The sequence below is a fragment of the Mastomys coucha genome, unplaced genomic scaffold (assembly GCF_008632895.1).
Source record: "Mastomys coucha isolate ucsf_1 unplaced genomic scaffold, UCSF_Mcou_1 pScaffold6, whole genome shotgun sequence".
NCBI lineage: Eukaryota > Metazoa > Chordata > Mammalia > Rodentia > Muridae > Mastomys > Mastomys coucha.
Window position 1 is genome coordinate 6404552 of NW_022196912.1, and position 25976 is coordinate 6430527.

Sequence of the window (25976 nt, forward strand, 5' to 3'; positions counted from 1 at the left end):
TGCATGCATGTGTGTGCATACATGCATGTGTATGTGTGTGTGAGTGCATGCATGCATGTGTGTGCGTGTGAGTGTGTTTGTGTTTGTGTGAGTGCATGCACGCGTGTGTATGTGTGATGTGTGTGTGTGGTGTATGTGGTGTGTGTATGTGTGGTGTATGTTTGTATGTGTGCTCGTGTGTGTGTGTGTATGTGTGTATGAGTGCATGCATGTGTGTGTGATGTGGGTATATGTGTGTGTGTGTGTGAGTGAGTGCATGCACGTGTATGTGTGTATGAGTGCATGCATGCATGTGTGTGTGTTTGTGTGTGTGTGAGTGTGTGCATGCATGTGTGTGTGATGTGGGTACATGTGTGTATGTGTGTGCATGCATGTGTGTGTGATGTGGGTACATGTGTGTATGTGTGTGCGTGCATGTGTGTGTGCGAGGGCATGCATGCATGTGTATGTGTATGTGTGTGGTGTGTTATACAAATGCGTGCACACAAACATATTTGTAGACTTTTTAAAAACACTTCTCATGGTCTATCTTTAAAAAGGCAGAGGATTTAATGATAAGGGTTTTCCTCTCATCCAGCAAAGGAGAAATATTTTTCAAATTAAAAAGAGATGGTTGGGAGCTGTGGGATAGTAACCCTTACACTACTGGGATAACTAATTTTTCCTGTCAACCTGACAGGACCTAGAGTCACTTAGGAGACAATCCTCTAGGCGGGCCTATGTGAGATGGACAGATCTCCCTAACTTTGGACATGCACCATCAGGTGGGTTGGAGTTCTGGACTGAACTAACTGAGCACCTGTGACTGAAGCAGTGTGACCAGCTGCCTGCTGCTTCTGCTGCTGTGTTGACTGATCCCTGGAACCGTGAGCCAAAAAATGGACTCTGCCTTAAGCTGTGTTTGTCAGGGGACCTGTCACGGCAACCAGGCAAACTAATACAAATTTAAATCATGCCTGATTTAAATAGTTTAGGGCTCACAGTTTTCTTGGACACTGAGAAAAATCTAAGAACTTAGAAGAATTGGAAAATATCAGGAATGTATGAGTATTCTAGAAAAAGGCACATGTTTTCTAGATATTAGAAGAAGGAAAATATATTGAAGATGTTCAATTCAATAATCTTGGCTTGGCTGAGTGACATTCCTTAATTCATAGTAATCAGGCATCTGTGCTTTGCTTATGAAAAATAATTTTTCTTATGAAAAAATTAGTAAGCCAGCATGTGTTCACTGAGGACACGTCCTGTCAAACAAACCTAACTTCTCTTTGAAGAACTGACCAGCCAATGAGACAAATGATTCAGGTGACGCAATGCCTTATTCTGGGAAGCCTCCTGACACAGGGCGCAGGACAGGCCGCAGAACTGTGAGCAGGGGAAATGTCTCAGCGCAGCGTTGATGAGTGGAGCCCCTGATAGCCTGCAGTGAGATCTTGCAATGGGATTTCCTTTAGGTCACAACCCTCTCAACACTTACAGCCATAGTTTAGATCATGACAACCTTCTCAGAATCGAGGATGACTCAGAGCTGGGAAGTGGAGCTAATACATCACATCCCATGAAGACCGAGAAGTGATGAATGGAAGCTGCTGCATCTGGGTCAAGTGAACTGTATGCGTTCATAAAAATGGTAATAGCTAACAATTACTGAGCACTTACCTAATGTGCTGGTCCACTGCAGGGCAGCTTCCACACATTCTCTCACTCATCCTTTACAATGACCCATGGGATGGGTTCTACTTTAGTGATGAGCAAACCAAAGCTCGAGGGGGAAAGCAATGTGTTCAAGGTTAAGTGGTTTAAAAACAACATAGAGCCTGGGTTTTTACCCAGAACCCATGGCTTCAGAGACAAGGAGGCACTACTTTTAACTGGTGACATCTTTCATCACAGGGTGTTTAGGATGGTCTGGCCAGACTGTTAAGTATCTCAGGTGGCATTCCATCTCAATTTCTCTCTTCAAACAAAGTCTCATGTAGCCCAGGCTAGCCTCAAGCTTACTATGTCACCTTGAACTGATCATTTGGCCTCTACTCATGTTTAGTTGGGGCTGGAGACTGAAGCCAGGACTTCAAGTGTGTTAGTCAAGTCCTCTGCAGACTGAGCTAAGCCCCATCCTTCAGATGAGCACTTGTCTCCACTTAGCACTGTAGGGTTGAGTATATATTTCTTGTGAAAAGAACGTTGCTTTGGTTGGTTATAAGGCCGTGTGTTGCACAGGGAAAACTCAGACCTGAAAGAAAGGTGATGTTTCTGTTGTCATTCAGTGGTCAGACAACAAGAACTGCTAGCACACTTGAAGAGAAATAAAAGTGCTGGAAAGGGCCGAGAGAGAAGGCTCAAAGGTTAAGAGTGCTGGCTGGTCTTCCAGAGGTCAGTTCAATTCCCAGCAAGCACAGGATGGCTCACAACCATCTACAATCTGGTGCCCTCTTCTGGTATGCAGGTGTACATACAGGCAGAACACTATACATAATAAATCTTGAAATAACATTTTTAAAAAGTGGTGGAAAAACCTGTCGTATGAGTATTGGATACGAAGAGATCATCAAAAGGGATTCTGGGTAAAGGATGTGGGTTCAGGATATCTCCTACTCTCAACTCTCTTTAGAGGCTTGAATCTAACACAGCAAGGAAGCTAATCACAGGGGCAGTGGTCTCAGGCCATCCTGAAACCGACCCAGCACCAGTGGGCAGAGGCAGCTACATGATGCTCACCATCTCTCAGCCAGACCTGGGACCAGCAGACAACATGCATAGCCAAGCCCGTACAGCCTTAGCCCAGAGCCCCACTCTGCTACCTGACGAGGCAAAGCCTGCGGCTGCTGCTGCTGCTGCTGCTGCTGCAGCAGCTGTTCCATCACTTCCTCATGCTGCCGCTGCCGCTCATTCTCCTGGTGCAGGTACTTAAGGCGTGTCAGTTCAAATTCCATGCGCACCTTCTCCAGCTCCATCGCGTTGTGGTGTTCTGTGTCCAGGGACAGGGGCAGCTCCATGGGTTCTGGTCCAGGTCCATCGCCAGCCTGACCCTTGGTGGTAGGGCCAGACTTTGGAGACAATGACTTAGGGGACCCAGGACAATCTCTATCCTCACAGATTCCATTTTCTTCCAGGCTAGGCAGTTCTAGTTTGGGGGGTTCTGTATCCTGGGATGGGGAAGAAGAAGTGGGGTGATGGTAGGGGGTCAGTGTGGGGCTCCTACAACCACACCCTCTGCTCTGAGCTTCAGGAGCCTGGGGTGTGTTGCACAGACTATCTAGATGGGGTGTCTTCTAGAAGTGCACACAGAGACTCTAGAACAGGAGAAGGTGAACTGCCATGCAAGGTGGGTGCCCTAAAGTTGTGAGGCACTGATGGGTAAGGTGGGTGTCTGCTCTCCTCTCTATCACAGTGAAAGCCACTCTCCCATTCCTCACATTTCACCTGTCAGACAACAGGTCTTTTAGACCTGGTCAGAGTGAGGAAGAAGCCAGGTCTGTGCTGAAAGAACCAAGCAACGTGTGTGTGTGTGTGTGTGTGTGTGTGTGTGTGTGTGTGTGTGTGTGTGTGTGTGTGTCCTATCCACAGAGGAAAGAAAGGGCCTCAAATGAGAGACAACGTTTTGTGTAACCTTACAATCCTGTGAGGAGTTGTCGGTTCTCAGCGGCAGCTGGGGACCAGTTAAAGGAACAGAGGGGACACTGTTCTTGGCAACTGAATGGCCTAGCACATGCCCATAGACTCTAAGGCTTAGACCCCCCACCCTTGAACCCCAATGCAATGGCTAGGGCAAATCAGGAGAGGGGTCCTCCTACCAAAGAAGCCTTTGGCCTCCCCTCGGGCATGCTGTCAGCAGGTGCCACCTTGGAGAGGGTGGGGCAGCTTTCTCCTGCCCCGCGGGCTTCCATCACCTCCCTGTCCTCTGTCGCCATCCAGATAGCCACAGTGCTGCCAGCCAGGGCCACTGGACATCTTTTGAGACAATAACATTTGGCTTCACCAAGTTCTGACCATCATCATAATCCCTACCCTCATAATGGCCGTGTTCCAGTTGCCAGGGCACTTTTGGTAGAGGCTGTGACACCTTTCAGGGGTCTTGGTGAGGACAGCAGGTAGAGGGACAGCAACATAGTTCGGCTAGTATGGATACCTGCGGGCAAGTCTGAGAACCTGAATCTAATCCCTGAGACCTCTATGGGAGAACAAGAGAACCAGTTCCCCACACGTACACCATATTCCCCCAAATAAATATGTGTAACACAAAATTAAAAACAAAAACAAAAACAAAAACAAAAAACAAAAACACAAAACCAACTCAGCGAAGGTTGGGCTTTTTTACCCCTAGGCTTCGTGAAAACTGGAACGCCTCCCAATGGTGCCAGAAGCCAGCTGTGGGAAGTCTGCTCCCCTGGGCTCTCCTTTAAATAGAGTTTATGTTGGGATGAGTTTGTTTCCTCTGCTCTCTATCTTGAAGTCCTAACCCCAGTCAGTGCTTCAGAATGTAGCTGTATTTGGAGGCGGGAGCTTCATGGAGATTACTGCCTTGAAATGATGTCACTACAGCAGTCTGAAGCCAATGTGACGAATGTCTTTATCAGAGGACAGCGATGAGCCCAGAGGGAAGACGGTGCCAACACAGAGCAAGACAAGTCTTGGGTTGGTTCCCCAGGAAACAGACCAACAGGTGACAGGAAAGAAACATGGGAAATCAGCTCAAGAGGATGTAGAGGTGGAAAAGCTCACAGTCTCCTGTCTGCATGCTGAAAACCCAGGAGCTAGAACAATGATGTTTGCCCTCATCTGAGGGCAGAGACCCAGGAATCCACTACTGTAATGACCAACATTCTCCCTTCCATCTTGTTTTACTGAAGACCTCAGTGAACTGGACAAGGCTCACTCACACTGCTTTTCTTACTCCATTTCCTGCAAGGTTAGTGTCTTCTAAAAAATCCTCAAAAATACACCTATAAATAGCGGTCATCCAGCTGATGAGGCATCCTAGGGTTGGCCCGGTCATGTTGAGCGCATAGTAAATGATGACAGGCTGGACCAGAGCTTCTGTCTGGCATTGTAAAAACTGCTAATGCTTTGATCTGCTAATGTGGAGTCTTAGAACACTGAACATGAGCATCAGCTGATTGAGCCGCCCAATCCATGAAACCCTGTCACTAGGGAAAGAATAGGACCTACTCTCACCCTGCCCACCCCAGGGAGAATGGGTAGTAGAGGAGAGGGAGATGCTGGGAGACCAGGACACTTTGTCATCTTTGATTTCATAAAAACACACTTAACAAAACACTTTCAATAAATAGGGTGGGTCACACTGTGGAAGAACATGCTATATTTGAATCCTAACTCAGTCGTTATTATCAGCTGTGTGACCAAGAGAGTTGTTCTATGAATCTGATCTTTAGTGCCCTCATTTATGGATGGGAAAAGTGGGATAGACACCTCACTACAGTGCAGTCACCTCAATACAGTGCAATACTAACAGGAAAAGGAAATGGTGTATTCCGTACAAGACTAAGCAAATGATTGCCACCACGATTAGTGTAATGATGATGGTGGTGGTGATAGTGATGATGGTGGTGGTGCTGATGGTGATGATGGTGGTGGTGATGGTGATGATGGTGGTGATGGTGGTGGGGGTGATGGTGATGATGGTGGTGATGATGAAGATGGTGATGGTGATGGTGATGATAGTGGTGGTGATGATGGTGGTGGTGATGATGAAGATGGTGATGACAGTGATGGTGATGGGGCTTTGCTATAGAGTGAAGTAGAATTCAGATTTACCCTTTTGGAGCTGGAGAAGGTTGCCCTGTTGTTAAGACTGCTTGCAGTGTTTGCTGCTTATGCAGAGGACCTGAACTTAGTTCTCAGCACTCTTGCCAGGCAGCTCATACCTGCCTGAAACTCCAGTACCAGAGGATCTGCTGCCCTCTTCTGGCCTGCGTGGACACCAGCAAACCCTCAGACACATGTGCATAAATTAAAATCTGTAAACAATTTTCTTTTTGTGTATGTAACGTGTGTGTGTTTACATGTATGTGGGTGCATGTGTGTGTAGCAGCCTGCGGTCGACAGTGGGTGTCTTCCCGGATCACTCAGCACCTTATCTGCTGAGACTGGCTTTCTTGCTGGCTTGGCTAGTCGGCTACCCAGATTGCCACAGGGACCTGTTTCTGCACCCAGGGTATGACTGTAGATTAGCGGCCATTGCCACCGTCTTTACCATGGTTGCTAGGCATCCTTGCAGGCTTTTTGTTCGCTGATCCATCTTCCCAGTCCCAAGAATTTCCTCTGTCCTTACGGTTGAACTGGATTATTGCTTTCCCTGGCGTGGGAAAGGACTTCAGTGCTGCTGGGGGGGTTGTCGTCCTACCATAAGTTTAGGAGTGGGGCTGCCATATACACATAGGGTGCTCAGAGGAATAAGGTTCGTTATAGACATGTAAATATATGATATAGTAAATACATATATAATATAGTAAATAATTTTACTATAATATGTTCTACAAATTGTACAGGATGCTTTCATACTAAAACATGCATTATTTATCTGAAATTCAAATTTAGCTGGGTACCCTGTATTCTTTTTTTGGCTTCTTATTCTTATTCTTATTGCATTCACTTTGCATCCCGATGGCTGCCTTACCCCCATCTCTCCCTCAAGAAGTCCCTAATACCTCTCCTCTTCTCCGATGAGAGGGGGGAGCCCCTTTGGTTATCCCCCAACCCTGGCACACCAAGTCTTTGCAGGTCTAGGTGCATCCTCTCCCACTGAGGCCAGACAAAGAAACTTAGCTAGAGGAGTGCATTCCACAGACAGGCATCAGCTTTAGGGACAGCCCCCATTCCAGTTGGTGGGGGACCCACATGAAGACTGAACTGCACATCTGCTACATATATTGGGGGGGGGGCTAGGCCCAGCCTCTGTGTGCTCTTTGGTTAGTGGTTCAGTCTCTGAGTGCCCTCAGGTACCCTGTATTATTTGCCAGTGCTGGAAGTCTTAAGTAGGAGAGCCATGCCCAAATAAACAATCATATGGCCAAATAACCCTTACAAACTAGCACACAGAAACATACAGAAGTTCTGGTGGCTGTTATCAGCCATATATCAAATAACTATAAATCTCTCTGCTGAACAATGCAGATATCTACAAGCTGCCTGACTTAGACTCTCCTGAGGACTTGACTCAGCTTCATATCATGTGTCTCCATCCTTCTTGGGATCTGGCGAAATTCTTCGCGGCAATAAAAGGAACACAAGGGGCTTTTAGAATGTGCACTCCATCACCTCTGTCTAATACTATCGGCTAAAGCCATGTTCAAGAATGGGGAGCTACATATATTGTTAGTTGGCAGAACTTCAAAGAAGGGGTGGAAGGTATGAACACAGGGCGTGAATCTGGGGCCAGGCAACTATAGCAAAGGGTGTGTGTGTGTGTGGGGGGGGTGATGGTATAATTGGAAGACCTGGGTGAGGCTCGGGGGAAAATGTGAAGTCAGGAATGTGGTATTTGAAGAGAGCCAGCCCCGGCCTGTGTCCCAGAACTGCCTTGAGTCCACAGCTGTCCCTGCATGAAGAGAGCCAGCCCCGGCCTGTGTCGCAGAACTGCCTTGAATCCACAGCTAGAGAGAAAGGGATAAGCCTGGGGAGATGACTACTGAACGGTCATCTGTTTCCCTCCATGCCCATCTGTTCTTGCTTGAGAAGATGTCCCTCTGTGGACTCACACTAATTCATTAAGCAAAGGAGAACCTGAAACCATCATTTCCCCTCTTAGGGTACATTTGTCACTGTCTATCTTTTATGGACTGCCCCACAGTTGGAGAAGTGGGTCTTATACGCTGTGGATTTTTTTTTTTTTTTTGAGAGTCGTAGCACCATGGGAATCACCTTTGCCCACCCCCACACCCCCCCCAAGCTCAGAAGAAGGAGGGGGTGGGGACTCTCGGGAAAGCCACACATGAAAAGAGTCAACATCACATAGGGGCCCAGCAGCAAGCATTACAGGCGGCTTGGCCTCACAGGGACAGCTGTGGACTCAAGGCAGTTCTGGGACACAAGCAGGGGGCTGACTCTCTTCATGCAGGGACAGCTGTGGACTCAAGGCAGTTCTGGGACACAGGCCGGAGCTGACTCTCTTCATGCAGGGACAGCTGTGGACTCAAGGCAGTTCTGGGACACAGGCCGGGGCTGGCTGTCTTCATGCTCTGACCTGGCTAGTTTGGGGGATCTCTCCTTCTGGTTAGTCTTCTCACCCTAATGTTGCTTCATATATTTTGTCTGTTTGAGACAGGGTTTCTCTGTGTCGCCCTGGCTGTTGTGGAACTCACTCTGTAGACCAGGCTGGCCTCAAACCCAGAGATCCACCTGCCTCTGCCTCTCGAATGCTAGGATTAAAGGAGTGTGAGCTGCCCCCAACCTCTGTCTCTTCCTCCCTCTCTCTTCCCTCTCTGTGTTACAGCCTTAGGATGTGCAGGTTTCTGCTTCTTCCTGACTTTAGCTTATTGTGATATCAACTTCTAGCGGTCCTTCGTGGTCCTGACCATATGGCTACTCTCTGCCTTCTTGTTTTTGTTCAATTGTAATTTGCCTCATTCCAAGAGTGAGAAGGACTTGGCTTGTCAGTACGAATGCAGAGCCAGTCATTGTGGTGTCTGGGCAGCTTTACAGAGGTGGCCAGCCCTGTTCATCTGTGGTATGAAACCGAAAGGGCACGCAGAGCAAAGCAGCCTTAGTTAGCAGGCAGCGGGAGCTACAGGTGGGCCAGTGGCTCTCTGAAGGGATGGGGCAAGCAGCATGTTGAAGGCAGAGGACACATCAGAAAGCAGGTTTGGCCCAACATTCAATGTTTTAGGACAGAACTCTTGAGCTTTCATGAACATCCAATTCCCAGGATTCCCTGTGAGGCAATGCAAAGCAGGTGCTATCACCACTGTCAACCACGCAGGGAAGCCGGGCGTGCAGAGCAGCAAGGCAGGCTGAGCCTGGGTTGGAATGCGGGCTTTTATTTTGCACCCCTGGCTTTCAGTATAAGACTAGAAAGGTGGTCTTTGAAGACTCCAACTCCAAGACATGATATGTTCTCTGAATCATAAAAAAAGAAAAAAAGTTGGTGGATCATAGAGGATTTTTATAATCTTATTTGTAATAGCAAGAAACAGAGAGAGCTGATTAAATATCTCGTGTTGCATCTGCACCAAAGCTGCTAAACAGATCCCCCAGTGGCAGTGCAGGCTTGCCGCCTTAGCAGTTTGGAGGCTGTAGCAGGACCACTGAGAATTCAGGGCCAGCTTGGGCTATATAATAAGATATGGTCTCAGGTATAACAAAACAAAACAAAGCAGTATTCTAAAGAATGGCATGTAAAAAAAAGACAAATAGCTTGTCCTCAAAGAAGGATAATTCAGAAAAGCAAAAGCAGCTACCTATATATGCACTGAAATATGAAAATCCATTGACTTCATCACACATGTCTAGAACATGTCTGAAAAAATCCCCAGAGTGACTGCTTCACGATGGCTCTGGGTGAAAGAGCTGAGGGACCAGACCTGGGCATGGTGGGAGGACTTATTTTCTTGTTAACTATGTCATTTGTATTCTGACTTTTAAAACATGTGCATCTATTATATTTTAATTAAAATTTCAAAGTGTGCTTAGAGGAGAGAGATCTGCTTGGTGCAGGTGAGGAGGTTAGGATGCATGACCTGAAGGACAGGCAACCTTAGAAGCACATTGTCCTGTGGGACCTGCACATCATTCAAGGTCATGGAATCTGTTCTTCAGCCAGAGATGACCTGTTCTTGTTGAAGCATCCCCCCACCCCCGCCATCTGCTCTTCAGTCAGAGATGACATATCCCTGTTGAAGTAGCCCCCCTCCCTGTCTGCTCTTCAGTCAGAGGTGACATATCCCTGTTGAAACAGCCCCCGCCCACCATGCTCTGGTTGCCTCAGCTATGGGCTCAGTGATTTTGAGGAACCTTGCTCTGCAATGCTGGAGAGCTTTAGAGGGTTAGAGTGGTAGCTATAGTGATAGCTTGCAGTTAGTGGGCACTAAACTATATGCTGGGGAATTCTCATGGCACATTGCACTTAAGTCTCAGAACAGCCTGTAAGTTATTATCTCTAGAGGCAGAAACCGTGATAGGGAGGGGCTAAGTGGCCTGGCCATAGCCACGCAGCCATGAAGAAGCAGGGACTTCAGCACGAATGTCCTTGAATTAAATCTCTTCCGACTCCAGACACTTGGAGTGATTTCTGTTTTCTTAACCCAACCCTGCTGATACAAGGATATTCGAGAGAGGAAGTGACTAAAGATGCTCTGAGGATTTGTGGAGGAAGACACACGGAGGTGGAACTGTCTGAGGCATCCTGGAAGGCTGTATGTGAGGGCTGTCAGCACCAGAGCTGGTGAGGAGACAGAACCCACACCGTAATTCCAACAGTGAAGGAAGGAATCTTAATACAAAGAAGCATTAGTAACAGGGTTGAGGAGCAGGAGAAGGGAAGAAGGTCGGGTCTGGAGAGACGACCTGGAGATTAAGAGCACTTCCTGTTCTTACAGAGGACCTAGGTTTGGAAGTTATCACTCACATGGGGCTCAAAACCATCTGCAACTCCAGTTCCAGATGTACGCATACATACATGCATACACTCCAGTACACATACATACATGCAGGCACTCTAGTACACATACACATACATGCAGACCTCCAGCACACACATTAGAAAACCTTTACAACTATTTAGAAAAATGATGATAGAGAGATAGCTGGGCAAGGTGGTGCTAATGTGCACGAAGGCCGGGCTTTGGGTTCATAGCACCCCTGTAAAAAACAGGGGGTGCATTCTGTAACTCTAGCACTGGGGAGGTGAGAGAGGTGGATCTCTGTATATTAGCCAGTCTAGCTGAAGGCCATAAATTCTAGGTTTAGTAAGATTTCCCAACTCAAAAAGTGTGGTAGAGAGTAATTAAGAAAGACACTGGACATCAATCTCTGGTTTCCATGCAAATCACACACACACACACACACACACACACACACACACACACACACCACTGTGGTTGTTTCTTTTCACTAGCTGAAAATCTTGCTCATTGCAAAGGCCAGTAAAGGGGTTGTTTAGCCAGGTGTGTGCCAGAACACTAGCTCCCTTCTGACCAATGAATGCGACATGGTCAGCAGACCAAAGGGTCACCCCAAAGTCTGGACATCCTAGAGAGAACCAGAGGTCCCACTTCTTAACCATGTTCTGCCTTTAGCTTCCCACCTTATACTGCGGGTGAGTGAGCAGCAGATGGCAGAAACTCATCTTAGCAATTCACTTCTGTTAATCCCCAGGCAACAGTGATTGGTATATGAACTTTGCTATTTAAAAAAATTGATTTTTTTTTTTGTGGTATGTGCATGTATACATGTTTGTGTGTGTATATGTGTGTAGAGATCAAATGTCAATGTAGAATGTCCTTTATCACTTTCTACTTCTTTCTTTCCCTCCCTCCTTCCCTCACTTTTCTTCCTCCTTTCCTTTTCTTTCTTTCCTTGTTTTTTGTTTGTTTGTTTGGTTGGTTGGTTTTTTGAGACAAAGTTTCTCTGTGTAGCTCTGGCTGTCCTGGAACTCACTCTGTAGACCAGGCTGGTCTCGAACTCAGAAATCCGCCTGCCTCTGCCTCCCAAGTGCTGGGATTAAAGGCGTGCGCCACCATTGCCCAGCAAGACAGGACTTTCACTGAACCTAGAACTTACCAATTCAGTAAGTCACAGAACTTTCCCCACCACCGTGACTATGGGCACAAAATATCTGGCTGGCTTTTTACATATGTTGGGGGGCTGGAGTGAGAGTGGAGATCTGAACTCAGGGCCTTATGCTTGCCCAACAACCACTTGTGTGTGTGTGTGTGTGTGTGTGTGTGTGTGTGTGTGTGTGTGTGTGATGATATGATCCAGGCTATCCTCAAACACATGATTCCCCTGCATCATCTTCTTTGAGTGCTGGGTCTAAGGTCTGGCTTGTTTAAAGTAACTATCCATAATTTAACAACATTGTTTTATCCCAGTGCCTTCTTATATGATCCCAGTTACTTTTTATATACTGGTTTTGTAATGGCAGAGCACATTTATGGGGGTCCTGAGAAACCCAAGTGAAGGATCCCATGTGCTTTAGCCAGGCTGGGGCTTCTGAAGGAGAGATGTTCCAAGAAGAGCCTGGGTCAGGCTGGAGTCCTGGATCTCATCCCTTGCAGATGGAAAGGCCTGGACTCCTCCCAGCTTAAGCGCACAGGAACGCTTGGTGGCCAACTGTCCCATTTACTTGCTTGGAATTAGAGGACAGAAGAGGCTATGCACAGTACAGTGCTGCCACCAGCTAGGCCAAGAGCACCCTGAGAGCCATGTGGCCAATGTGGTGATGCCTGTGGTGTTTCCAGTGGACCTTCATTGTTCCTAACTTGTCATGTGTGAACCAGGCTGCAGTTGTAAGCCCAACTCTTCACTGGCCTTTGGGAATGAGCTGTCTTAGTTCATTGCTGACCTAGATTCGATGCGTAATGGAAGGGGCACTCTCTCTAAAGCTTCCTCGATTCCTCATCTGATGCGCCGCCCCCCCCGCCCCCGCCTATTATCTCATGTTCATCAACTTCACCCCATCTTTGTCCTCTAAGCTTCCCCTTCTCTGCAGCAATGGAGAGTGTGTACATTCTGCATTCATGTGGGCCAATTCTGCCCTCTCGTGGCCTGCCCTTGTTTAGCGGTCGCTCAGTTTTTCCAGGGATTCTTGTGTCTTGGCAGAAGGATCAGGTCACCTCCTAAACCCACATACCCTTGGTTCCCCAAGGGTTTCAGCTCTAGAGAACTTCTGATGGCAATCCAAACCTGTGCATTTGTGGAGGTCTGTGAGGAGGAGAAGCATAGGCTGCCATTGGGAGTGCCTGGGGGCTGAGGTGGGTAGAGCCTTGACATTAGGGCCATCAGTGCGAAGCAGTCAGCAGCTGCCCCAGGAGGCTTGTGGAATATGGCCCTAGAGGCATCTTCTAGCCAAATGTTGAGGTCCTTTGTCTAGGTCAGCACATGGAATCACGAAAGCTCACTCTCAAAGGCCAGTGAAGACAACTGCTATCTGGCTCACACGTGACAACTTCAGAACAACAATGAAGGCCCACAGGAAACACCACAGGCTTCACCACATTTGCCCATACAGCCTTCTAGGAGGCATGTTGAGCTGTGGCCGTATGTGCCCGACTTCACTTTGGGTTTTGGGTAGAGAAGGATTTCTGGCCCTTTGAGGAATGTAGGGATAAGAGCTAGGGACTGGAAGTGAAGGAAAAGGAGAAAGCATAGGTAGGACGATGGGCGACGGGGTTTAAGAATAACACAGGAGAAGCACAGACATGCAGGACTTGAAGTGGGGTAGCAAGTGGGCTCGGTTCCCAGAGCTGGTGTGGTGGGGTTGTGGGGCAGTGGTAGTGTTAGACTGAATGTTGCCTAAGGCCCACCTGTGCCCTTCAGTGCCCACAGGCAGCTTAGAGGACCCCAGATGGATCGTCATCTCCAGAAGTTGACTGGACAGAAAGATGGGATGGTAAGGAGCTGTTATCCCAGGCCTGTTTGGATTTTTCTAATATTCCCTGGAACCTGAGTTTGGCCATACTGAAAGTGCTCAGCCTGCGTTTCTTCTCTGTAAGCTCTGGCTCTGTCCTGTCCTTTAGATTGCCCAACTCAGATCCAGCTCTGATGTCCTTGCTAGGAAATCCAAGGTGCTGGCTAGAGTTGTAACCCAGAAGGAGATCCTGGGTAACTGAAACACACAGACACAGACCTGCCGATAACGATGCAGGCAGGCACAACGCTTATCATGTATATTTGTATTTACACCAGAACTGAGGCTTCCTAAGCCAAACAATAGCGTTTAGCTGTAGAGGTGGAATTTGGGGATGAGAATTTGATGAGATGACGTTTGGGGTTAGAGGAAGTCTTCCCAGATGGATGCCTGTGTCCCAAGACCATTGTTCACCAGCTTAAACTACAAGCCCCAAGTAACCCAGGATGGAGTGTCTTCAGGCTGGTTTTACATGCCCTTGCTTGCTGGAGGGATCAAGTGGCTTACGCTGAGCCAGGCACGGTAGGGCATGCCTAATTCCAATGCTTGAAAGGGGTGGGCAAAAAGGCAAGAGAATCCAGAGCTCAAAATTATCTATTTAGTGACTTTGGGACCAGCCTGGGCTACTCAAGACCCTGTCTCAAACAGGTAAACAAAGGCTCACATTTCCAAGAGGGGAATGAATGCCCAGGCCTCATCTGCACTAACAGGAGTTTAATCTTGGCTTTGCTTTCATTTATCAACCCCGAGGTACTACTTCCCAAGGGGTTCTTCTCATGACGCCAATCCAAGGGATGTAGCCTGAAGCTCCAGTGTCTCTGATCGTATGAGTTTTAGAAGTTGCCACCACTGTGCTAGATAATGCTAGATCCTTGACACTGTGGTTTGACGCTTGTACTATGTTAACTGGGTTCCCAAAATTGCAGGAGAATCCGCATGTAAGATGCGGAGGGTCCCTGACCCAGTTGTTTTTAATTGGTAAATAAAATTGCTAGCGGCCGATGGCAGGGCAGGGAGACAGAGATGGAACTTTAGGATTTAGTGGGCAAAGGGACAGAGAGAGGAAGGAGGGTTGAGATCCACTGTGTCGGGAAAGGAGAAAGACCAGGCCTGAGGGGCGCAGAAGAGAGCACAGCAATCATGTTAGAGCGGGGGTTGGGGAAGAGCAGCCCCACCTCCCACCCGCATTGGTCTAGGACAGCAAAGATGGAATATAGATTTCAGTAAGTAATAACTCAGGAATAGGGGTGGAGAGTGTCAGCCACGTGGATGTTTGGGAGTGGCCCAGCCGTTGAGCTGATTAAGACATATTAAATATAAGGCTGTGTGTGTGTGTGTGTGTGTGTGTGTGTGTGTGTGTGTGTGTGTTGTGTGTGTGTGCTTCATTTGGGAGTCCGGAACATTGGAGCTGGTAGTGAGGAACTTCCTTTGCCTCGTCTGCCTGGGCTATTTGAGTGGGGTTGATCGCCTACCACAACAATTTGCAATTCACATTTGTATAAGGTGGGCCTAAGGGTCTTGAAGTAAATGACAAGGGGACACCTTGGTTTCCGCAGATGTCCCATGTGTACTCTCCATCACCTGCTCCCTGAGAACTGGGGCTGAGCACTGTATAGTGACTTTGGGACCAGCCTGGAGCTCATAAGGAACCTGCTTTTCTAGCACTGGGTTCGTAGAGTGAGGGTAAAAAGAGATCTGCAGAAACTACCGCACATCCCTGACCTCAGAGCATCCTTGTAGCTCTGAGGGTTGTCCACACAACTTACTTGTACTTGTCCATTTGGTGTGTCCGTACAGGTCACAGCCCCAGCAGGGTTTAAAAGGACAGCATCCCAGTAGGAGGTGGACCAACTGTATTCAGGTCTAGAAAAGCAATGTTCTCAGACTGTCCCGGGTAGTTTGAATGATGACCCGAGGAGCTGGCAGCTCCGGGCACAGTAGCTGGGACCTTGGCATTGTGCCCTGGTGTCACTCATGTATCGGAGCATACATGTGACCATATTTTATCCCCTCTGAAGAACTGCTGTGATCATTCTTATCTATATGAAAAATCGTGGCCCAAGGAGGGCAACTGATTTCACACGCACGCAGCTGTCACCTAGCAGAATGCAGATTCGAAACCGAAGCTGTTTTGCTATAAGTCTTCTTTCTTTCTTCTTTTCACCCTGTGTTCTGTTTCACACATGTAAATCGAGTCAATTATCCCACAGGCCCACAGAATTATCTTGATAAAAAGGCCATAACCCCCTCTCCTCATATCTCTTTTCCTCCTGTCTCCTTATTCTATTTTATTTTGAGACAGATTCTCATATAGACCAGGGTGGTCTTAAACTTGTGATGTAGCCAAGGTCATCCTCGAGCTGCAGACTCTCTTGGCTCCACCCCTCTGCAGCCAGGATGCTAAGCCTCCTAGTGACCATCTTCCTAACTGTGTCACTGGACCTATTCCTGTGGAGCAGTGCGGTTTTTGATTCCACAGGTGTTAATTAAGCATGTTTAGCCTTTCTTCCCCTATCCTTAGTCAGGGTCAGCCTTGCCACTTCCTCTGAGTGGTTCTCGTTGCTCCAAGCTCCAGCTCTTTGGGGACTCGGAGCAGGCAGTGTCTCACTCTAACACACGGACATCTTCCACGTGTGATCGTAGACTTCAGGCTTTTCTGCTTTAGAGAGACTATGTAATGTGTGCCCACTGCAGTACATATGCCAGTGCTTAGCCACACACTTGTTAAAGTGTAAAACAAGGTGCCCTAGCGGGGATTTCTCAGAAGAAGTGTGCTGTAGAAAGTGAGGTTCATTGTTGCTCGCTTGGTATTCAGGAACAGTTCCTTTTGGCCCTCGGCGGTTTGCGTTTTTTGGGTTTGCTCTAAGAAGCCCTGGCCCGGCTCTACCTTGGTAGCAATACTGCTTGTGTCCAGAAGATGGCGAGCAAAGCCAACAGGAAGGAACAAAGTTCATTAACTCAGCGCCAGGCCTGAGAAAGCAGTTAGCTCTTCTCATAAAAGAGACAGGGATGGAAAACTATTTGTCAAAGCTTATAAATATGCACCAAGGCTACGGACTGGCCTCGGAAGCGGGGTTTCCGGCTGACCTCCATGAAAATGAGTAGTTTAGAAAGAGCAGCTAAAGTGGACCGATCATAGCAGGTTGTGACTGGGTCATTCTTCAAGAGACTGCTTTAACACCTTCAGCAACTTCTCTCTAAAGCCAAAACAGCCGGGCGGGCCAGGGCACCATCCTTGCCTGAGCCGCTCACTGACTTTGGAAATCAGTCATAGGTCGTGGTCTTTGCTAACTCTCTAGCGTACTGGAAGCTTCCAGGGGCTTCGCAGTCATGTTTGCACCGGTCTTTATACTGAGCAGAGGTTGGCAAAGACATACTGATTTGAGCTGACTAGAAAGAGGTAACAGATCGATGGGGGAGGTTCCAGCGGGATGGGAATTTGCCAAATAGCATTTTTAAAGAGGTTGAAGAGGCCAGCCAATGCTCTAGCTTCAAAGTCAGCATAACACAAAGTAAGGTCAGCCCGCGCAAGGGTGTGACCCCGGGAAGGGGTGAAATGTCTCCCCAAGTTTTACAGAGACAGATTTCTAAGGCTATAGCCACCCCTACCCCACCCCCATTTTCTTGTGACCTAAATCCTCTCCTGAAGCGGAGCTGGGCTCTAGGCCAGGGTGTCAGTCATGGACAAAGGCGTCCTGTTTCGAAGGTCTGGCTACTGTGTTTGCCTGTAGGATCCAACAAATGCTGTAGGCCTCCCCCAGCCGATAACATAGAAATACACAGAGTTTCTCCCAGGACACTAGCAACACTGCTCCTTCAGGTTTCCAAGGCATGGTGACAGGGCTGTGTCCGTAAGGCCGCTTGGTTCTGGCTGATCGTGTGGTGGCGGCTGGGCTGGCTTCTTCCTCCAGCTGACCCCATTCTGGCTCTGTTTGTTTTCCCTGGTTGACTGGAAAGCCTTTTTCTCAGGGTTTTTGGACCAAGAGTGAATGACATCTCAACGTGGCCTGTCCTCTCTCTCTCTCTCTCTCTCTCTCTCTCTCTCTCTCTCTCTCTCACTCACTCACTCTCTGCCTATTTTATCCTCTTGTTTCCCAGAACCCTGGTACTCCTGCCTCTGTCACTGAAGGTGCAATGTCAGAGGACGTTGCTGGGCTGGGGATCCAATGCCATGCACAGGGGAGATGGAACTTTAAGATCAGTAGGAAGTTTTTGCTCCCCTGGAATGGGGACATCTACCCGCCATCTGGTCACAGGGAGTGCAGAGACAGCACAAATGACAGAAGGGTGCACATTAAGGGGGCCTCTCTGTGGGAAGGAGAGAGGATGGGGTAGAGGGTGTGTCAGGTGGGAAGTGGGGGGCAGAGGCACAATGCCAGGAGTCTGTGAGACATCTCTAAGTGTCAGGAGGCACAGCATTCCAACTTAAATGAGAGCTGTGTGTGTACATGTGGGCCAGCACTGTGAGGAGCAGCATCAGGAACCACTGTGAGAGTGGTGACGGAGCTCTGGCCATTACCCTTTGGGGAACAACTACTTGGCTATGTAGAAATAAGCATTAGAAATAAGCATGTGGCTTAAATTAAGGAGGAATGTAAAAACCCAGGGGGAAGGGAACTGTGAGTTCTGGGCTACAGTGAACTAAAGGGAGGCTAAGGAGGTACCCGGGGACAGATGTCAACCACATCCTGCAGGAAAAAAATTGACACAGGCCCCTGAGAGATAAGAAGGACCGTGGATTGAGGAAGACACAGAGGCTCATGTCTGTGTGGGGGTGGTATCTAGGAAGTCACAGAGAGTCATGCAGGAAAGCCTGGTGGGGCCAGAAGGCTTGGCTCTAAGGTGCCCACAAAGGGACCTTATTCTTGTGGTCACTTGTGTACAGAGGAAAGCGGAGCCCATAGTCAGATGGGACCTTTCTGTGGCTTCATCTCACACTCTGTGCTTTTGTTCCATCAGAACTTACTCCTTACCTTGACTGCACACTTGTCTTAGCCTCAGTTGCCAACCAGTTTAAGAAGTCATCTCCTCCTGGCCAGGGCTCTCTGCTTAGCTCTGACCACAGCCTGGGACAAGCTCTCTTGGCTTCACTTGGAGGAAAGCAGGTGTTCTGTCCCTCAATGCCAGGAATCAGCTGTTGTGAAGGTGGGACAGGAATGTGGCCCTGTTTGGAAGGCTCTGTTGAGGAAGTGAGACTAGGAATTCTGTCAGAGAAGAGGAGATGGTGGGAGAGAACTTTCTGGAAGTTAAAACAGGCAGTTACAGCCATCTCTTTCTTCTAGTCCAGGCTTTTTGAGACAGCTGCTTATATGATTGATGGCGACATTTATTTACTGCAGCTTTTCCAGGGGTCACAGATTCCCAGCAGATGCCCGGTGCCCTGCAGGGGAACACTGGTGGCATTGTAAGGGGGACATTTTTATTCTAAGTGAGTTACAGAGACTGAGGGAGACAGTGAGTCAGCTGAGAACTGGCAGGAGATAGGTGTAAGGGCCACAGGGGATTTGGGGGCTGGGTAAAGCCACGGTAGCCTGAGGCTCACTAGGGCTCCCCCTGTGTACCTCTAGTTCTCAGCTGTGTGGGGAGGTTTCTGTATTGGAGCTTCTCCAATTTCCCTTAGTGTGTTGGCCTTCTGTGATTTATGCTGTGTCCCCAGCCTGGTGTAGAGTTCAGGCATCAGATGGGGCGGGGAGGGACAATAAGGACTATCCTCTCAGGACATGGCAATCCCAGAGCTGACAAATTTGAATCAGTCTGAATAGGATTCTAGACTTGTAGGCCAGTGTCTAGCCGAAGAGAATATCCAAGGCAAATTTTTCAAATATTATAAAAAGCAATGGAATCCTTCTAATAAAGGACACTTTATGTGGAACTGAGAGAAAGCAGATAAAACACATCTGTTTGGGTAGAAGGTTTAGAGTATCGCAGCAGACTTTATGCCTGCCCAACTCCCAGGCTCCTCCACTAGACTCTGAGCAGGGTAGTCCCACACCCAAGAGCCAGACGAGCTAAAGGCAGGTGGAGAACCAAGGGATGAGCCGAGGAAGTCTCCAGTGTCTGCTATAAGACTCGCTGAAGACAGCAAACACGTGTTCATCAAACACCACAGCAGGCCACTATGGAAAGTCCCTCTCTGCACCATCAGACATTTCTTTCAGCACGTAATATTAGCAAAAGCTTACATTGTTGTTTCTCAGCTCTTTGTTCTAAAACATCAAGTCTATGCTTTCCTCTCTGCTTTCCAGACTGAGTTGCTTATCACAGACTGACACTTCCCATGCAAGCTTCTTCTGCATGCCTCCCTGCTCCAAGGATGCTGGACTGAAGGTGCGACCTGAAGGCCGGTGGACGGGAAGCCCTGTGTTTGCTGGCTCTTTCAGGAATACTTGCAGTTCTGGGTGTGGATGTGTCTAGAACAGGGACTCAGTGTCTGGCCTTTGTTCTATGAGTATCATGGCATATCAGTGGTTCCTGGTGTCCCTTTGGTTCTGGGGCTGCACATTTGGCAGCAGTCCCTGTCATTTCGATTATAGCCAGGATGGCAGGTCCTGTGGCAGGTAAGTTTGGATGTGATGGTCACCTCTGATGGCCCAGCCTACCACACCCATCGCTGGTCTGAAAACACCTAACTCTCTACAGGACAGTGTAAAGGCCATAGCATCCATGTTCCTGACCCAGGTCAGCTTCCTCAGGAAGTAGGATGCTTGGATTGGCCTTCTGTTTCTTATGGAAGAGACTTCAGTTTCAGAGTTCGGTCCCCATCCCCGTGACAGTGATAACCTCCATGTCCCATCACCATTTAGGTCCTTGAGCATCTGCGTGGCTCCTGCCCCTCTCAATGATTAATGTCTATTTCAGGATTTGGAATCCGTTCTCCCTGTATCACGGTCTCCTCACAGTTGCCATGGTGAGCCAATAGTAGAAGTTCCCTGCCATTATAAGGTTGTGGCTGCGGTAGAGGCATGTGGAAATGTGACAAGTTCCCAGGTGGGATGCTTCAGGTGTGAGGAAGGGCAGAGCACCTGAGCTTTACAGGAGATGTGTCCAGACAGATGAGCAGTAGCAACCTTTAACAGCATGGCCCTTCAAGAAAATGCATAGACTCAAGAGTGCTGATGTGGGATATGGAAGGGTGGCAGCTAGGGCTGAGGCAACTTATAGGGCCTCTACAATATATATACACACATACATATATACACATATATAATATTATATATTTTATTTATATTTATATATAAGTTTTTCAATATATAAAAATTATATGATTTACATGTATATTTTATATATTTATATATTATATATAATATAAATATGTTACATTATAATATAGATTATATAATATAAATACATAAATTGTATACAATATAATATAAATATATCTTTGTATATAATATATATTTAACATATATATTGAAATATAAAATATATACTTTTTTCATGCAATATATTCTAATCATGCTTTCCCCTTACCCAGTTCCTCACATAACCTTCTTAGCTTTCCAACTCTACACCCATTCTTTCTCTCTCTCTTGAAAACAAACAAGAACAAAAAATTTCAAGAAACACTCTCTTGTGTCTCTCTTTGTCTCTTTCTTTCTCATGTACACACATACATATACACATATCTCTCTCTCTCTCACTCACTCACACACACACACACACACACACACATTCACACCACATACAAACACTAAACAAGAAAAAATAATACATAGCAAGAGGCCAGTAAGACTGAAATGCCCAAACAAGGCAGTACGAGATGAAAGTCTATAAAGATACCACTGAGTTTATTTTGTGCTGGCCACTGACTTCCAGGGAGAAGACCTACCCTACAGTGTGGCTAATATAGCTAGTGAGACTCCATTGGAGAAAACATTTTTTTTTTTTTTAAACAAATGGCAGTTGCAGAAAGCTTCATGGCTAGCGATGGGAGCTTATGCCTGCTTCCTTCAGTGGTGGTTTATATTTCTTCATAGACATCATGTAGGTCTCTCCACAGCTAGAGAGCTCTCTGACTGAAGCATCGCACTTTGACAGGGCAAGGGAGTGAGATGAGAAGCAGAGTTGTCCCATAGCGCAGCAGGGTGGCACCCATGGCTGAGAAAAGAGCTACTAGAATGGATTTCGAATGCTCCTGACACCAAGAAATAGTACACTCTCAACTCCCCTGACCTGACCCTTGCGTGTGATATACATGTGGAGGAGATGTTGTATACATGTTATACTCTACTTCCAAAATATGTACATTTGCTTTATGAAATGAAAAAAGCAAGAGCCAGCAGGAGGCTTCCCAGGACCAGATCACCAATGGTGCTCACTGAAAAAGGCAACTCCAGAAAAGGAGGAGATTTGCTCACTCTGAATCTGAGCTCACCTTGCAAACAGCTGGTTATTTAGTCTGGAACGTGAGGTCTGTTTGACGATGCATACTTGAGAGCTGCTCTAGATTTTAAACAGTAGTCAACACCCTTGGTGTGGGTGGCAGAGAGGAGCAAGGTTCTCGTGAGGAGGTTGGGTGGAGTGTGGAGACGGAGGAGGGAAACGGAAGAGAAGTTCATGGAAGGTACAGTAGTCAACAGTATCAGGAAGGTGAGGCCTGGAAAGAGTCAATTAACTTTGCCTAAATATACTGAATGCCTGTGCTAAGCCAAGTACTGTTCCTAGACCAGGCACTAGAGAATAATTCATCCTAGTGACAAAAGATGGCTAACAAAGAATCTACATAACGAAGTAGCTCTCGAGTGGCACAAGCAATATGTGAAGAGATGCCGACCGTATCAATGGGGAGATGAGAGCATCAGGCTGGGGATTGCATCTTTAAATGTGTTGGTCATCAAGTTCCATGTGAACAAAGGTTTGAAAGTAGTTAAAAGCTAACTGCTGGCAAGGGGCCGGGGTGGGGGTGGGGGTGGGGCTACAGGGGTGTGATGGGCCGCGGTGGGGGGTGTACAAGATGTTCTGTAACACCAGGAAGGAAGCCAGTGTTGCTAGAGTAGAGGAGGAGGAGGAGCTGGGAGGAGGTAAAGTCCAGGAAAAAGAGGCAGAATGGAAACAATTCTACTAGGCCATGGTTGATGGCATTGGCGTTGATGATCCTGCCACTGCTGCTGCTACTGAAAGGGGTTAGATTTGGGGAGTCCCTAGAATGTTCTGAGCCAGTGGATAACATGGTCTAGTTTATGCTTTGAATACTGTGGCTACTGCATTCCTAACAACCATTAGACCAGCAATAGTTACTGCTGTGGTTATTGGTGCTAAAGATGTGGGTGCCTTCGATCAGGGTTATAACCATTGACAGTCAGATGAGATAAAACTAAAGTTTACTAAAGTTTACTAAAAGTGTATTTTGGAGATAGAGCCATGAGATCCCTGATGGGTTGTCAGGTGGTATGTGAGATGAGAAATGGATCATCCTGAACTTGTTAGTGTGAGCATTTGGGAGATGGCATTGCCCTCAAATGAGGTGACAAAGCCTATGGGTGAAGTTTGGGCTTGCTGCATATGGTAGCACTTTTAATACCAGGACTCAGAAGGCCGAGGCGCATGGATCTCTGTGAGTACAAGGCCAGCCTGGTCTACAGAGCAAGTTCTAGTTCCAGCTGGAGCTGAATAATGAGACAACCCTCTTCAACAAACAAACAACTACACAAACAAAAATTTGTGTTCAAAACCCAGCTTGTCTTTGGACATTAGGCACTACATGCTAATGTGAGATTGGGGACAGGGACTGGATTATCATTGTTACGGAAGCAATTGGATGTATGACAGTGGAGACTAAGGTTATGGGCTGCATGAAGACTACATCTATGTGGCCATGAAAGAAAGATGTGCTGTAGGGTGAAGTGGCAGCTGGGGAAAATGACTAAACAAGACCTAGGGATGAGCTCATTTTACAGGGAGAAGGAGTGATTCTGGTGGGAATCCAGAAGCTGACAGTCAGAGGAGAGTTTGTTGCTGGGGGAGTCAGTCCCAGAGATGTCAGTGACAATAATGGTCCTCTATGGCTCTTCCTCTCGGGAGGGCTGAGATGGAAGACAGGTGTACGTAGATTTCTAGGCCACAGGGTTCTGACAGGGTTGGGATATGGTGAGGCTTTTGTTTTTGTTTTAATTTATATTTCTGTAAAAAAGAAAAGTGGTAACTGGTGCTAGCATGGTGGTGCACACCTATAATCTCAGTCCTTGGATGCTGGAGACATGAGCATCATGAGTTCAAGGTCATCCTAGGCTATAGAGGAAGTTCAAGGCCAGCCTGAGTTACATGAGAACCAGCTTCAGGAACAAACAAACAAACATGCCTGCCAAATGAAAGAAAAAAGACTGGAAACTTACAGAAGAATAAAAAAGTTCAGAAGCGACCCTAAGGGGAATGTTAATTGAGCTGGTGCCTTATGCACAATGGTGATATTTTCTCCAGCAGCCCTAACCTCCTGGCTTACAAGCCTAGTATTTAGATTCTCCCCTAGGGGTAGATGTGATGGGGAGAGAAAGATGACAGAGCTGAGGTAACTAACAAGAGAGCCATAGACACAAAACCTCCTGTGAGCAAGCAAAGCCAGAAGATGCAGAGAGACCAAAGAGCTAGGCAGAGCAAGGAGCTCAGGGGTTGAGGTGAGGCCAGACAGTAGGTGTCCTGAGGGGCTTGAGAGAACCAGAGGAGCAATATGTTGTCATAGAGTGTTGCAGAGGTTAAGGCAGGAGCAATAAGGTAGTCCTGGGTGGTGGTAAGATAGAAGGCACAATGGGATGCATGTCTCAATACGGAGAGGAGGGAGAGAAGGCTAAACGGTCTTGGACTGCAATGTGGTTCTTATTCACGTGGATCCATGTTCTCTCAAGATGGAGCAGGACATGGAAGATTATGGTAAATTCCTCACTCTAGGACACCCAGAGCCTTTGCAGTCCCTAAAGAGTTGCTGGTGGAAATGAGAGTTGAAGAGAACAGGAGGCTTGGCTTGCCCACCAAGCCAAGAGGGAGGTGGGGGCTTGCTCTAAAGCCAAAGGGGGTGGCCTGGGAACCGCCTCTTTCTGAAGTCCTGCATATATTTATGCCTCTACCTCTTACTTCTACTGACTTTTCTTTTACATCTATGTAAGATTTCATTTTTGCATCCATTTTTATTTATTGTTTATGTGCAAGTGTATTCATGGTGTGCATGTGACAGTCATACCATGTGGGAAGGAGTTCTCTTCTTCCACTGTGTGTGTTCCAGGGACTAACAGCAAATTGTCAGGCTTAATTAGGTTCCCTCAACTGCTGAACCAACCTTCTGGATGCATTCAGCACACACACACTCAACACACATACACACTCAACACACACACACAGATACATACATTTTAAGCTCTGTGTGTGTATTGGTGAGAGAGATCGAGGATAGGTACACATTTGCTACAGTGTATGTATGTATAGCGGTTAGAGAACAACTTTGGGAATTTGGTCATGGCTTTTATTTGTAGAGGCCCATCTCTCTTGTCCATGTGTTTTGGACTAGCTGGGCTTCCAGGCAGTTTTCCTGTCCCACCTCCTATCTCTCTACAGGAGTGCTGAGGTCACAGTTGCTTTTTACAGGTGTTCTAGGGCTCTGAATTCAAGTCCTGGGCCTCATAAGGCAAGTGTTTTTGTCTGCCTGCTGAGTTCTCTTCTACAACATTGTTAGGACCTTGAGAGAAATTATAATACACTTTCACACTCTAGGTGTGTAAAGCCAACTTGGTAAGAAGCTAAAACTTTTCCTTAATAAACCCCATATCCTTCCCAGACTTTGGGAGGCTTGGTCAGTTTGTGGCTGAACACTGGGCTCAGTGCCTGACGTTAGCTGATGAGCTCTTTTTTTTTTTTCCCCCATCAGTTTGTATTTTTTAAAGGAACACTCTGTGCCCAAAGTTCAAGGTCTGAGGACTGTTGAGTTCACATGAAAAATAAGATTTCTTGTGTGTCCTTGCAGAGACCCTGAGATCTAGAAATGTTGATGAAACCTGAGTTTTCATGTGTTCTTAGAGCTCTGAGGACTGAGGCAAAAACCAAGGGACCAGACGGATGCCAAACCCTGCGGACTCAAACTTGCAGAATTACGTGCACAATAAACAGCTAACAGCAAAGGCAACTATTTAATTTGAGGTGGAGTTCTATTTTCCTTGTCAGGATAACAGAAAGCTTGGATCAAAGCCTCAAAGCCTTTGGGACTAATGACCAAAAAAAAATTAAATTACATGTCATTAACTGCCTCTCAAAGACTCCTGGGAAGCCATTTGAACATGCAAGGGTTCTTTGGGAAAGCTGGACTTGGTTCTTCCAGATTAAGGGAGGCAAACTGAGGAGAAGCCGGGTGGAGGCAAGGTAATTATATTTGATAAACTCAATTAAAACTTCTTAGTGACTGTAATGGGTT

General features: G+C 47.2%; 1 protein-coding gene and 1 long non-coding RNA gene across 2 annotated transcripts in view; one reads left to right on the forward strand and one right to left on the reverse strand.

The window, feature by feature from the left end:
• Tmem247 (transmembrane protein 247) overlaps positions 1-4028 on the reverse strand; it is a 5559-nt gene extending 1531 nt beyond the window's left edge. The window contains exons 1-2 of the mRNA XM_031356805.1: positions 3795-4028; positions 2802-3146 (exon numbers count right to left, since the gene is read on the reverse strand). Of these exons, the coding sequence (XP_031212665.1) occupies positions 2802-3146; positions 3795-3911 (462 nt within the window). The 5' untranslated portion in view covers positions 3912-4028. The remainder of the gene's footprint in view (positions 1-2801; positions 3147-3794) is intronic.
• Positions 4029-4311: 283 nt separating this feature from the next.
• Positions 4312-25694, forward strand: LOC116080659. The gene is made up of 3 exons (XR_004114520.1): positions 4312-4909; positions 19831-19912; positions 25533-25694. It is a non-coding gene; the product is annotated as an uncharacterized LOC116080659 (long non-coding RNA).
• Positions 25695-25976: the final 282 nt, after the last annotated feature.